The sequence below is a fragment of the Rissa tridactyla genome, chromosome 6 (assembly GCF_028500815.1).
Source record: "Rissa tridactyla isolate bRisTri1 chromosome 6, bRisTri1.patW.cur.20221130, whole genome shotgun sequence".
Classification (NCBI taxonomy): Eukaryota; Metazoa; Chordata; class Aves; order Charadriiformes; family Laridae; genus Rissa; species Rissa tridactyla.
The window spans coordinates 53,875,195-53,888,550 of record NC_071471.1 but is presented as its reverse complement, the minus strand read 5'-3'; the positions used below and the strand labels follow the sequence as shown (position 1 = coordinate 53,888,550).

The 13,356-nt window shown below is 40.6% G+C and overlaps 1 protein-coding gene across 5 annotated transcripts; it reads left to right on the top strand.

The window, feature by feature from the left end:
- Positions 1–1,986: 1,986 nt before the first annotated feature.
- ANKRD22 (ankyrin repeat domain 22) lies at positions 1,987–12,913 on the top strand. 5 transcript variants are annotated; one of them, XR_008466952.1, is made up of 7 exons: positions 1,987–2,089; positions 8,044–8,235; positions 10,009–10,116; positions 10,440–10,517; positions 11,397–11,495; positions 11,789–11,962; positions 12,270–12,913. XR_008466952.1 is itself a non-coding variant. In XM_054205079.1 (6 exons), exons 1-6 carry the CDS (start codon positions 2,069–2,071, stop codon positions 12,345–12,347), a joined length of 576 nt encoding a protein of 191 aa, XP_054061054.1. In that variant the 5' UTR covers positions 1,987–2,068; the 3' UTR covers positions 12,348–12,913. The 5 variants fall into 5 exon arrangements, 4 of the variants coding, with proteins under 4 accessions (XP_054061054.1, XP_054061053.1, XP_054061051.1 ...); XM_054205079.1 differs by lacking the exon at positions 11,789–11,962; XM_054205078.1 differs by having other exon boundaries at positions 11,789–12,913.
- The last annotated feature ends 443 nt before the right edge of the window (positions 12,914–13,356 follow it).

Below are 13,356 nucleotides of genomic sequence, written 5' to 3'. Positions count from 1 at the left end.
GTAACTCATGCCATTTGGAGCAATATCATTTATAGTGCTTGGATATTTAAGAGACAAATGTTTTTCCATGTCTTTTATTGAATGTACTGTTTTGAAGTTTAATTTATATTTAGTTTAAAAAATGAGTTGCCCTTGTTCTTTCTCTGATGAAAGCCCTTCTGGCAAACTCTTAGTTCACATCTGGCTCAGATGAAACTTTTGAAGTGTTGTTAAATTGTTTCAGGAAGTTGGAGTCTAAGTAGGTGACAGTTTGCCTAAGCATTGAGTCTTGGCACCTTTTGGAGAAAAAAGACTTATTCAAGAAAAGATTAAGATTTTCAGGATTCAAGTCCTTGTTTATAAGCATGGTAAAGAACACTAGAGCAATATGTGAAGCAGAAGTGGACCTGTGGCTACATAAATTTGTATGAGTCTCATACCTCATCATGGTTGGGCTGCTTATCTGTTCTCAGCTGAAGCTCTGATGAAATTAATCACTTAAGTGATTTTCAGAAGGGCCTGAGATGTGATGCTGGATTAAGTGGTAATTTACACTATCTTGGGAAAGGAGTTGCCTGAAGCTATTGCTGTGCTCTGTGGAGGAGGGTGTTTTGTTTTTATTTATTTTTTTAAAATGCTTGTCCATGTTACCATGCGTTTATATATTGGTGTTAGGAGGGGATTAAGTAAACTACTAAGTTGTTATATGTAACAGCTGAGCAATTTGAGGTTTCTTTCAACAAGTTGTAGTTTATAAATTCCAACAACCTGGCAAGTTGATGTAGGGGGTTGTCTGTTTCTTAAGGTTTGGGTGTGAAGGAATACCTTTTTGGTGTTACTCACTGCTCCATGTCTTTAGGCCAACAGAATATTCACCACATGCTGAACGATCAATCTGTTGGGAGGATCCTAGTGAGGTTTATCACAGGTAGGTATAGTGTACGTTTCTGTTGCAAGCCAACCTAATTTTCGTCAGGTAAACAGCCATCAAAAGGGTTAGAACTGGTGCCAGCAAACTAATGCTACAGTCAGTGGTGCTATACTACTTTATCCAGAGAGGGATAGAGATGTTATAAGCAATTTCCTATGGCCCTCCAACCCACTGGAGAATAAATATGAAAATTACGGAAATGAAAGTTCTCAAATGAAAGATAGGGGGCTTGGATTTAAAAAATAAAATAAAATATACTTGAAATACAGGAATGTGGGTTTAAACTATAATGGAAAAAAAGATCTTAGGATGTCTGCAGCCACTTGAAATATGCATGCCTCACTTGGAGAGACTGTCTGAGTGTAGTATAGAAATACTATCAGCATCTTGTCTTCAGAGCCACGAGCACTCAAAGGGGATGGTGACATCAACAATAATTCTCTTCCCAAGGACGGTCTACTGCAACTAATGTGTAAAATTATCAGGTTATAATATGAACCATATTAATTGTTTGTCTGGGTGAGGAAGAGGAGACTGAGAAAAAGGTGATGAAAGCAGATGGCCTATTTAATAAGAGACTGAAGCTAATTATACTGGAAACTCTCATTAAAGGTGTGGGATCTAGTTGCTTCCCTTTTCCCGGTAGGTGTGTGAGGCGTTCTTGCAGAGGGCTTGGGATATGCTTCAGTCAGAAGCAGCTTGGGTGGTAAACTAGCTACTGTTCATAGTTACTTGCTTTAAGTTTTAGGTTTCATGCCTTTTTTTTTTTTTTCTCCCTTTACCCCTCCCTTTCTTGGCTTGTGGAACTTTCTTCCTCTCGCTCTCCTTCGTCCCTTCCTCAGCCTGTTTTGCTACTTTCCATTTTAGGCAACCGGAGGCTGTTATTGCAAAAATTACAAAGGAAAATATTTCTTTGTTGTAACTTGTTCTGTCAGTCTCCTGTAAGCTGCTGTTCTCACGTTTACCTCGCTGGGTTGGGTTTCTGAAGACAATTGTTTCATGCTACCAGCAGAAATAACTCAAAGGAAATGTAGTTTAAGAAAGAGTGATACTTCTAAGTTAAATATTAACCAGATTCAAACAAGCTCAAGAGCATTTCAAGTGAGGCTACTTGTTGGGCTGGTGAACAAGAACGAACTCAAGCAGTGAAGAATAGGCATGGGGATACTCTATTCGGAGGTACGTGACCATTTTCTACACAGTAACTGAAGCTGTTGAAGATTTAGATATTCACTGTGTTTGGTTTGTTCCCTTCGCAGCCTCCCATACACAGGCTTATACAGATCTGGAAGTTCTCTTCCTTTGGAAATGCTGTACTTTGGCTATTAATTGACAGAAGTACTGTTTGTAGGAAAAAAGAAAATGCAATAACCAATGTAATTATTATGACTTCACAGAGAAAGCATGCGTTCAACGTTTTTTGTTGTTCTGTGTTGAGATCAAAATGATCCTGAGCATGGTGCAAACAACAGAAAACTCGGCAAACAACTCCTTGGCTTATGTTGAATATAAGTAATAAAGCAAATGCCTAAGGAAACATTATCCCCCACCTCATGACTGTTTTAGGAATGTGATTTTTTTTTTTTTTAAGTTCTTATCTTTATGGGTTTGTCCCCAGACCATGGTCCATTTAGCATACCCCTGGATTTTAGGATAAATGCTGCTACCTAAACATATTCATTATCTTATAAACTTTCCATTTGTACACTTGGGAAGAAATGAGGATTTTAGTCCTTTTTGACTGTGAATACAGTGGATTGCACTGCTGTTTCTTTTTCTGGAGATAGCATTACATAGCTGCTCCTTTAAAAGGTTTCATTTCTATGCTGAAAAGCCCCCCTTTTATTTTTAAAAGGCTATTCAATGAAATCAAGTATCTTCTCCTCTTTCAGTATTATAGGGAGCTTGAATCTGTGCATTCATAAGGTGATGGGCTGAGTAGGCTGCAACATATTCTGAAAGGATTTGTTGCCTCTCTTCAGATCTACTACTCAGATAATATTGTACAGTGTCATCTAGTTTAATTAAAGTGGTGTTTAGAGAATGTTCAAATGTTGTCCATATCTTCCATGATTATTAGTTAATATTCTCATATACATTAGCTTTCTTCCTTTAAAAAAAATCTGAGTGAGATATAGTTTTCTGGGTGAAGTATGGTTCATTTATAAGTGACAGAAATCTACAAAAGTGCAAATAAGAAAGTGTAAATTTTATTTTCTGAGGAGTGTGGATTGGATACTAGTGCATTCCTCAGCATCACAAACATGAAGTAGACCCTCTTGTTTAGTTTGTAGCATGTCTCTGGATGACTTTTAGTGGATTGGTTCACAATATCTGGATGTTATGAAATGATTCCTTTTTGTCTAAACAACTGCAAAGCATGGATGTAATTTCAGCAATCCCCTGCAGTTCTCAAAGGAGGAAGCAATTATCAGCTGAAATTGCTCTCCCAGTTGCAAAACTGGTTTACCTTAGCCTCCTCTCTATTAGCTGAATGCTTTGTCCTCAGTGCTGTGCCTTTAACCTTTATTTCATGTGTGGTAGAACTTGAAGAATAGCTCATGGTTTATTACTACCTCAGCAAAGCTAATCAGAGGGAGATGCAAGAAGCTCTGAAAACAAGTAGAGAAATTCAGATGTGGCAGTTCATCTGCATCGGAGTAAATTACCAGGTCCAGATTTCAATCACATGGCCCACAATCGATTAAAACAAAAACACAGTTGTGTAGAGGTATTGTCCTCCTTCCTGATGGTGAAAGGGTTTTTTTACTTTTCTTATACCCTTCGTTTTTGATCTTGTAATGAATGATCTCAGCTGTGAAAACACTTGCCTGTCCTCTGACTACTTCTCACCTTTACTCAAGGCTCAGATACTGAACAATGAAATCTTCTTCTGAAGGGCTTATAGAAGAAGTGTTTGTAGAAAGAGAGATTCTAATCCAGCTATAGAGCTTTTGCTGTAAAACTGCATATTCAATTTTCCTTTGAACACCTGACTTGGGTGAGCATCACTCAGTCGTTGGCATATCTAATCCTCAAACTCTAATTTTTTTTGTCTCCAGTGTCTGCCCGTTGCTTTCTTCAGTTGGGCAGAGCCATGTGCTCTGGTTCATGGAGAATCTGAGTTTGTTCATGGAGAATCTGAGTTAGTTCATGGTTAACCAGTATTCCGTGGCAGGGAAAAGGCACCACCAGTGGGGCTAGGAGTTTGGTGGTGTGATTCTTCCGCACAGCTGAGCCCAAGTCTGAGACATGAACTTTGGATTCTTCTGATACTGCCTCCATCTTGCATGTGAAGCCCAGTCATTCTGAGTACATATCTCATAAGTTTATTTCCTTCTTGTATATGATGGTTGAATAACAATAATTTAGTAACCATAAAACGAATCACAAGCTGGTTGTTAAGTTACATCATTGCTGAGGTGGTCTCTTAACATCATAGAAAACTGAGTGAGGGCTTCCAGATTTTTAGAAAAGCTTCCATACTTTTCTGTAAGCATAAAGGAAATGCGTTTTCTCGGATTTTGGATGGAAGCTATTGTTTGTACATAACATTGCCTTAACTCTACAATTGGCCTCACTGTTGATATTCTAGACAGGTGCTGTCTAACTGTGTGTATGTAAGAAACTCTATCAATTATCTTCTGAGCAAAGTTTGGAGAATTGTTTAAAATAGACTTAAGCATAGTTAGCCCTAATTTGGGTAGAGCTGCCAGAGTGACAACCCAAAAAAAATGAAAGGAGGAAGAGGGGTTTGTGGCAGAGGCTTCACAACCACAGAAATCCTTTCACACTCCTCAAGCTCCAGGCTGGAGCCAGTCAGGTTTGTGTCCATTCTGCTGCTACTGCAAGCTTGTTTTGGAGCTTTGCTATGCACATGGCTAGAAATCTCTTTCTAATTTTCATGCTAAATTTCTTGGCCAGACACACACACACACACACACACACACACACACACACACACTTATATATATCTGAAGGGTGAAGCTGGAGAGGGACTTTTTACAAGGGCATGTAGTGATAGGGCAAGGGGTTATACTTCAAACTAGAAGAGGGTAGATTTAGATTAGATATTAGGAGGGAATTTTTCATTATGAGGGTGGTGAGGCACTGGCACAGGTTGCCCAGAGGAGCTGTTGAGGCCCCATCCCTGGAGGTGTTCAAGACCAAGCTGGATGGGGCTTTGAGCAACCTGGTCTGGTGGGAGGTGTCCCTGCCCGTGGCAGGGGGCTGGAACTAGATGATCTTTAAGGTCCCTTCCAACCCAAACCATTCTATGATATATGACCTTTTTTAACTTGTTCCTTGAAATTAATTGGCTCTTCTTCTCTAATACTTATTTCTTTAATTTATCTTGAAGACTCTTACAGCCCTGTTTCTTTTCTTCCTAGCCTAGCTTAGCAAATCAATCTTTCTTCGGGCTCTGCATATTCCTCATGTGTGTAGAGGTTTCATGTTCCTGCCATAGTCTGATCTCATTTTTGGACCCAGATGTCAAGAACTGTGTCCACTATCCCAGTTAAGTGCCTTTTGTCACAGCTTGTGTCTCTTTCTGAGAAAGACTCTCTAATACAACATTTGCCACTGGTTGCTGTTTCTGATGCCTTTCTTACACAGATGACGGATTGCCACCTGTTTGTAATTTTTCTTATCTTTGTTCTTCCCTAACACATTTTCTCTGAAGTCCTATTGATATCAAAATAATGAGCTTATTTATATTATATTATTTGGATTTGCCTTACTTTAATGTCCTGCTACTATGTTTGCTCCTTCAAGGAGTCATGTTTGTCAATTTGGGAGGTGTATTACAAGTCTGATATATGGGACTTTTCACCATTCTTTGACTAAAAGAGGCCTTTTCTACAATGCAAACCAGCAGAGTGAATGTGGACCTCAAGAAAATCCCATAAAATCGGGAAAAAAAGGTTTTTTTTCATTTGTTTAAATACAAATGGAACATACTAATATGTGAAAGAGCCAGTTATACAAGGAACTTCCACTGCACTGGAAAAATAATAATTAAAAAAAATACTTTTGGTATTTCAATTAACCAAGTGTTAGCTGGTGAAATGGATGAGAATGGCTTCTTTACATTTTCTGTATCCAGGATGTTTGCTGAAAACAGCCAGTTTCAGAAGGTAAAAGAGCACGTGTGTTTCGTATGCTGGTCTCTGTGCATGACTTCACTCCCAAATAATGTAGTCTCTTAGGGAGTGGTAACTAGTCATGGCTCTAGAACTGGGTTCAACAGTAGTGTAAGGTTTAGAAAAAGATCTCATGGGTCAGCGGAGTATCAGTGAGAGATGCCTTGGGCTTAATGGTCTAGTGAGTAAAACTCTTTGAGACAGTACAGAAAGAAAAGCACAAAAGCGTATCATTTGCAGCGTGTCATTTGGTGACATGAGCTGATGAACTGGCAGGAGTCAGACTAGGAAGGAGCCAAGTTGTATGGTAAATGGCTGGCATTTGAACAAGTGTTCAATCAAACAAGTCTCCTGCATCTTTAAATAGGCAAAGCAATTCTTAAAAGCAACAATAGTAGGGAAATCGGAGGTGCAGACAAAATCCACTTGATCTTCTCTTTCCTGGACATGAAGATACTGTACTAGTATATAGTGACATGACAGAGAGTGAGATTCTAGAGCAAACTGATCATTTAGATGGCACCAGTGTGCAGGTCACTTGCACCAAGAGGGTTTTGAAAGAGGGATTTCTCCTCAAAAATTATTAAAACAGTTCTGGTTCTGAAGGAGCATATAACAGCAAATAGCACATGAAGGGTTTTAAAAGCATATAGAGAGATGATGCAAATTTACAATGTTACATGTATTCTTTTTAGACTTTTTTGTCTGATATAATTAAAAAAAACCCAACAACAACAAAAAAAAGCCAACCCCCCCCCCAAAACCGAGAAGTGGTACAAGGTCTGGTAGACGTATAAATACTTCCTCTAGAAAGGAAAGCCACGCATCTTATGCAGCTGTCCAGAAGACTGGGCAGCAATGATGCTGGAGTTAAACTTGTGTTGGAGGTCAAAGTTTGACTGAAGTGGAAGTGTAAATAAGGAGAATCTTTCTAATGTGTGTGTGGGGGAAAGCTAACTGCAGGGGGGTGAGGAAAGGGCTGAGAGTTCAGCACTAGATCTTGTTCATGTAGCGTATTTAAGTTGTGATAAAAGGAGGATGGGAAGGAAAAACTGCAGATAATATTTAAAGAAAACACTTATCCTGGAAGATGGTGAATAAACCCCTCAATAGTGAAGACAGATGAAAAGAAAGAAACTATTCTCTTTTTGACTGGAGAACTTCAAATGCTACCAGCCTGACAGATTTCCCACTGTTGTTTTCTGCCTGTATTAGGCCATTAGAAACCTGTAGTACTCCTGTCACTCTCATCCTCTTCTTAGTCTGAGTTCTTGCAGCTGGAGAGGGAAGGAATTGCAGGTTAGGTCACAGGTGTGTAGAAATACTGAGCAAGGGTTTGAACCGCAAGCAGTTCTCAAAAGCCAAGGAGGATCTGAGCTGTGGGCATACATGCCTGTATTTTTTAGGTATGAAGTTTAACATGAAGCCCTAGAAAAGAAACACTGTGGAGGTTTTAGTTGGTTTGGGGGTGTTGGTTTGTTTTGTTGGGTTGTTTGTTTTGGTTTTTGTTTTTTAAATTTCTGGCTCTGCTTTCACCTGAAGCGTGGTTCTGTTCTGGGAATTGATGAGTCAGAAGTGGTAGCTCTTGTTCAGCAGTGTTCATCCAAAGGGAAAGCCTGCCGTAAACTTAGAGAGGTGTGGGCTTGTCAACGCTTGCTCCTTAAATCAACTCCTATGAGGTCAGAAGCCAGTCTTTTAATGGCTGCAAATGAATCAGATTTATTTCTTGGATTATAGACACATCATCCAAATGGTGCAAAGTTTATTCCACTGTTTAAGGGCTGTGACTTCTCAGGCTGAGGGCTGAGAGCTGCTGTGTGGCAGCTGCAGGAGAATGTCTTACCACCATCTTCTGGAAGTCACCTAGAACTACAATCTCTGTCAAGGCGGCCTTGGTAATGTCTTAGAATATGCTAGTAGTAAGTCAGAATGGGAAGAATGGATGTTTTAGTGAAACGTGTGCTGATGAATATTATCTTCTCTCTTCAGCCCATTTGTCAGGCAGCTTATAATAATGATTTCAATGAAGTTCAGCTCCTTTTGGAGCGCAACAGCAACTATCTGAACGTCCAGGACAGCTTCGGTGGAGACACCCCCTTAATTTGCGCGTGCAAACAGGGAAACAACAGGATAGTTAGCTATCTTCTAAAACGAAGTGCTGATGTCCACCTCAGAAACAAGGTAAGTGGACACTGACTCCTCCTTTGCAGTGACTGTTCTTTCAGGTTTTTGGCGTGTGTGTGTGGGAACAGTGGCAGTGCTGCCAAACCTGAGGTTTGCTTCCAACTAAGTATAGTCACCAAGTTATAATTTAATAAACCTTTATGCTTCTGTTTTTCCTCCTTATTTACTTTACTAACTTGCCATTGCACACAAGACAATAAACATTGCCAACCTGAATTTCTCTCTGTGTTCACGTTCCCAGTTCAGGTAAGGCTGCATGCCACCCCCAGAGAGTTCTGCCTGCTTTCCCATGCAGCACTCAGCGTTCATCTTGCCCTCCAGCTTGTATCTCTCCCTTCTGTAGCTTTTCTTTTCCCTCTGTCTTTTTCTTTACCCTGGTTAAAAGGAAGGTCTGAAGGAGAGCCTGTCTGTCTCTCACGTGTCCCTGAGGAGAGACTGACTCTGTGAAAACCTTCTTTATTCCCTCTGCAGACCTGCTTTTGTCACATTGTTGGGCACATAATAGCGTGCTGGGGGGTGAGGAGGGAAATCTTTGTTCTTCACCTGTTAAAAAACCCTACCTGCTTTGCACAATAGCTGTGGCTGGCTATTTTCCCTAGGGTGATGAGGAAGTGTGTTTTTGTGGCAGATTTCCTTGTAGGTTACAAATAAGAAGTAACCGAGAGATGCATGTTCTGGCTTCATTACTAATTTATTCTTATGATGGTAAGGGTGATAAATAGCCAGGAAAACCCCCCCCACAATGCTGTCAGTTCTATTGTATCATCTCATATGCCAAAGCAATGTTTAGCAAGTTCCTACGCATTTGTGGGCTATCTTATACCTCTGGTTTCCAGTCCATTTGTTTATTTCATAGAAGGGCAGCAAATATTCGTGAGGTCAGTGGCATATTTTATCCTGTCTATTCTTGATGCGCATGGCTTTCCATCTTACCTCAGAGCCCTTTTGAAAGGGTTCAGTATTTTGCAGTAAGAGCATTCTGATTGCATTGGCAACCATTTGCTAGCTGTGCCTGGATTTCTTAAATGCCTCTCTGCTTCACCTTCACAGGTGGAATGCTTGACTGTGGTGCTCAGGACTGACAATGGGGAGCAGAGGATGGCACAGAAACACTTCTCTGCTTATTTTGGGCCCCAGTGTAACACTGTAACCCTAGTTTGTCCAACTCCAGTTAGATAACCTGCAAGAGGTTTAACGCCAGTGTTCTATAACGCACAGGTTAAAAGCTCTACCCTTTAGTTGCTTTGGTACACTTAGTATTCAAAGATTTTCTTTTTTTTTTTTAAGTTCCCTTTTTTAGGAATCTGCTGGGGATGTTGCTAATTGCCTGTGTTTCTCTCACATGCCAGAGGAGATGCCATAAACTCTCACGTCTTTGCTTCAGTAACCATCACCTCTATAAGAAGAAGAGTCGGGGGGGGATTCTTCCTGCTGATTTAATGTGCTGGGCAGTGGTACCAGCCACATGAGATGTCTGCTATGGCCTCTTTTCCTCTGCAGCCATGTCCAAGTTTGCAGACCTACACATGGATCCCTTTGGATCCCACATCCTTCTTGCATACGTAGCCCAGTTTCCGTGAGCCTAAATGTGCTTCTTCTTGAAGGAAGGAAAATGCATCTGTCTGTTTCTGCTTGAAAAACAGAGAAATATTTCTAGTAGATAACCTAAAAGAAAGCTTGTGAAATATAAAACGGTCTACTACTGTCAATATTAAACAAATATAATCAGATCACTGAATCTGGTACTAATCAGAGTTATTTTGTGTTTAGAAAGACCGCACATGTCTGCATTATGCTGTGAGAAAACGGTTCACCTTCCTTGACTACGTGCTCATCATAATCCTCATGCCGGTTATGCTTATTGGATATCTTCTCATGGTGAGTCTGGATGAAAGCAGGAAAACCCCATACCTTTCCTTTTCCCCTTTCTCACGGCAGTATTTCAGGCCAGGAGCCTGTATAGAATATGGACTGCTGTTTTTAAAGCAAAGACTGATGGACAGCAACAGAAGAAGCAGGAATTTTGCTGTGAGTATAGCTAGCGAAGGAGCAGAACTGTATCACTGCATCAGTCTGGCATTCGTAGAAGCCAGATACTCTTCTTTTTGGAAAAAAACAAACCAGTATTTATCCCAAATCTACTTAGTACTATATGCAGATGAACTGTCTTACTGTGTTACTCTCCCCCTTGCACCAAACAGATCTCAAAGACTAAAGAGAATGAAAACCTGATCAAGATGTTGCTTAGAGCTGGAGTGGATGTTAATGCTACAGACCTTGTAAGTGGGTTTATAAAAATGCAAACGTGGTTTGTATGCATACAATAATACTAAAAACAGACTTCAGAATCTTCTGGCAACATAGTCCTGCTTTCAGAGTAGGATCAGGGACTGAACTGACTGTGATGTATTGGGAGGATTCAGTGTTTCCCCTTGATACTTAGGCAATAGTTTTGTAATGTACGCAGAAATAATTCTCCACTGATCAGCTAATTCTCCCTTTCTGACCAATGCCATCTTAAGAGAACCCAGGCAAGCTGGGTTTAATTATGTATTAAATACCTGATCATGTAAAGATTCTAGTGATATAAGGATCTGAGTTTATCATCATTTATGAGTTCTTGGACTGGAGCAGATTTGTGGGCAAGAGTCGTGCCAGAGAGAGAGACGCTGTGTCTTCTCCTGATCTTCAGAGTGCCCTGATCTGCCATGCGTAGAGTTCTGTATCCACCAGCCTGCTTGTGTGTGGTAAAGAGCTCCTCTGCTCTAAGGTAGAAAAGGAGAACCCCCAACTTTATCAGCAACCAAATTCTAAAACACTGAAGTGTGAGCAAGCAGTATAGCTTAAGACGTAGTTGTTGAGATAAAGATCGTGGAATGTTCTGAAATTAGTAAAGAAGTATTGGCTTCCTGCTGAAGGTATCATCAGACCTGTTTTAGCAGCTGCATCCCAGGGAAAGAATGATTTGTCTTTTGTTCCTGTTGCCCTTATGAGAATGTATTTGTTTTACTGTGTAGTGTATTCTCACAGAAAAAGATACATGTCTCTCGCATCCAGCTGTTAGGATTATCAGTTTCCCCCTACAGGTAGCTGTACTTGCCTAAGATCTGCTAAAGAAATAGTAGAACTAAAACTCATCTGCTTCTGTTCCCCTTCAGTCTGGTAACACAGCCCTTCACTATGCCTGTGAAACGAAAAACCAGGCAGTCATTCCTCTACTGCTTAAGGCTCACGCAGACACTTCTGTAAAGAATCAGGTAAGAAGGTTGAAGTTGATAACAATATTTCCTTATCATAATGGTGAACCAGTATGTTGAAGGCCTTAGCTGGTGGGCACCAGTTTGAAAAAAGGGTGCACAGCTCCCCGGTAGCACACTTGTTTGCTGTGTGGTATAAAGCAATGTTTGGTCCATTGCCTTTGTTGGCAAGAGCAACCTTAAAGTCCAAATCCTTCACTGCTGGATTTCTAACAGTAAACACTGCCTACACATCCACTGGATCGCTTAGCTATCTTTATGGTACCTCTTCTTAACTCAGAGCTGCTCTACAGTTGTTCCTAAGATGCAGGCTTCAGGAGAGTGGTAAGAGCCTTCCTAGATGCTTTTTATGCTACTGGACACCATTCTTCTGAGAGGAGTTAAGTCAAGCTGCTTCTGTCATCAGAAAAGCTCAAATGTTGTCCAAATAAATATTGACCTGGGAGCATCTGCATTACTGAGTTGAGGTGAGCAATGTATTGCCCATGTTGCTCTTGAAATCAAATCTTAGCTTAGCTCTGCACTGATTTTGGACATTAGCCCCAGGAAACTGTGGAATGCCTGTCGTTACTGGAGGGGAGGGGAGGACTCTGCCCACGGCTTCAGTGAGAGCAGTATTGGACCCAGCACATTCTGAAATCTTTGTTTTAGAGCAAGGATGTGACTGTGAAACTTACACAGCAGAGCAATGCATCTGGGTGGAAAATGCAGGAAAGCTCTTTGTACTTGACCTGTATCTGTCATATTGCAATGTATTTCATCCGTTTCTTTCAGGATGGGGAGACTCCCTTAGATATAGCAAGAAGATTGCAGTTCCACAACATTGAAGGCATGCTAAGGAAAACTTCCTAGTCATCAAGGACTCTTGAACATGCAGAAAATTACCTCATCTGGCAATCCATCTTGCACAGCAGCAGGAGTCCTGCAGAGGGTTGAGCGCTGTTACTTGATAAAGACTTGGTCCAAATCCACCCATTCCTTGCTGCAGACTTTGACTATTTTGTCTGAGACTTCCCAGTACCCCCACAGCAGTGTGGGCTGAAAGGAGTTCACTTGCTTTTACTAAGCTGTGAATGATTACAATACTGTTCAGAATATTGCCCTTCCCATCTGCTTCCACAGTTTTATTACTTGACTTGCGCAGACTGTGGATTTTGAAAGCTAGCTATAATATTTCTGGAAGCCTAAACATTGCACGTGACGGCTGGCAGCCAATGCAAAAGTAAAATATCCTTTAGAGTGTGTGTTACTTGTTCTGTAGGGGATACACTTGACAACTGAACAATATACCACAGCAGTTTATACAAAGTCTGGCACCCTTCCTCATTGTATTTCTCTTCTGACAATGGGAGTGACTGGGAAAATAAGATCTCTCAGTTTAGCACTTCCTTCCATCCCTGCTACAAGTTTCACACACCTTAATTCTCACTGTGCTGCTACAAGGGAAGGATTATCTTCTCTCTCTCTTCTTTTTTTTTTTTTTTTTGTATAAGAAACAGCAAAAAGAGTTTCAATGAGTTGCTGGAGACCACAAAGAAAGCCAATTCCCGGGTTGCTTTAATGCATTAAGAAATAATAATGAAAATATGTTTGGCATGGTAGAAAAACAAGTCTCTCGACTACCTTTCCAATATAAACTGTGTACTAAATTAAAAAAAAAAAATCAATAAATGAAATGCTGTTGATGGGAACCAGATGTATCCTTCCCATGGGATGGGACAGGATAGCATGCTTTTCAGAGTGGTGCATGCAGCAGGGGATGCATATACCCAAATAATAATAAATTCATGAGTTTTCCCTTGCATAGATGAAAGCAGAAGAAAACCTGCAGTGGTAAGCAATGCATTAATGTGGCCTGGCG

Coding starts and splice junctions, on each gene's coding strand:
- ANKRD22 (XM_054205076.1), top strand. CDS start 2,069: ATGGGGATACTCTATTCGGAG. Junction 2,090..8,043: donor TGGGGATACTCTATTCGGAG/GTACGTGACCAT, acceptor TTCTCTCTTCAG/CCCATTTGTCAGGCAGCTTA. Junction 8,236..10,008: donor ATGTCCACCTCAGAAACAAG/GTAAGTGGACAC, acceptor TTTTGTGTTTAG/AAAGACCGCACATGTCTGCA.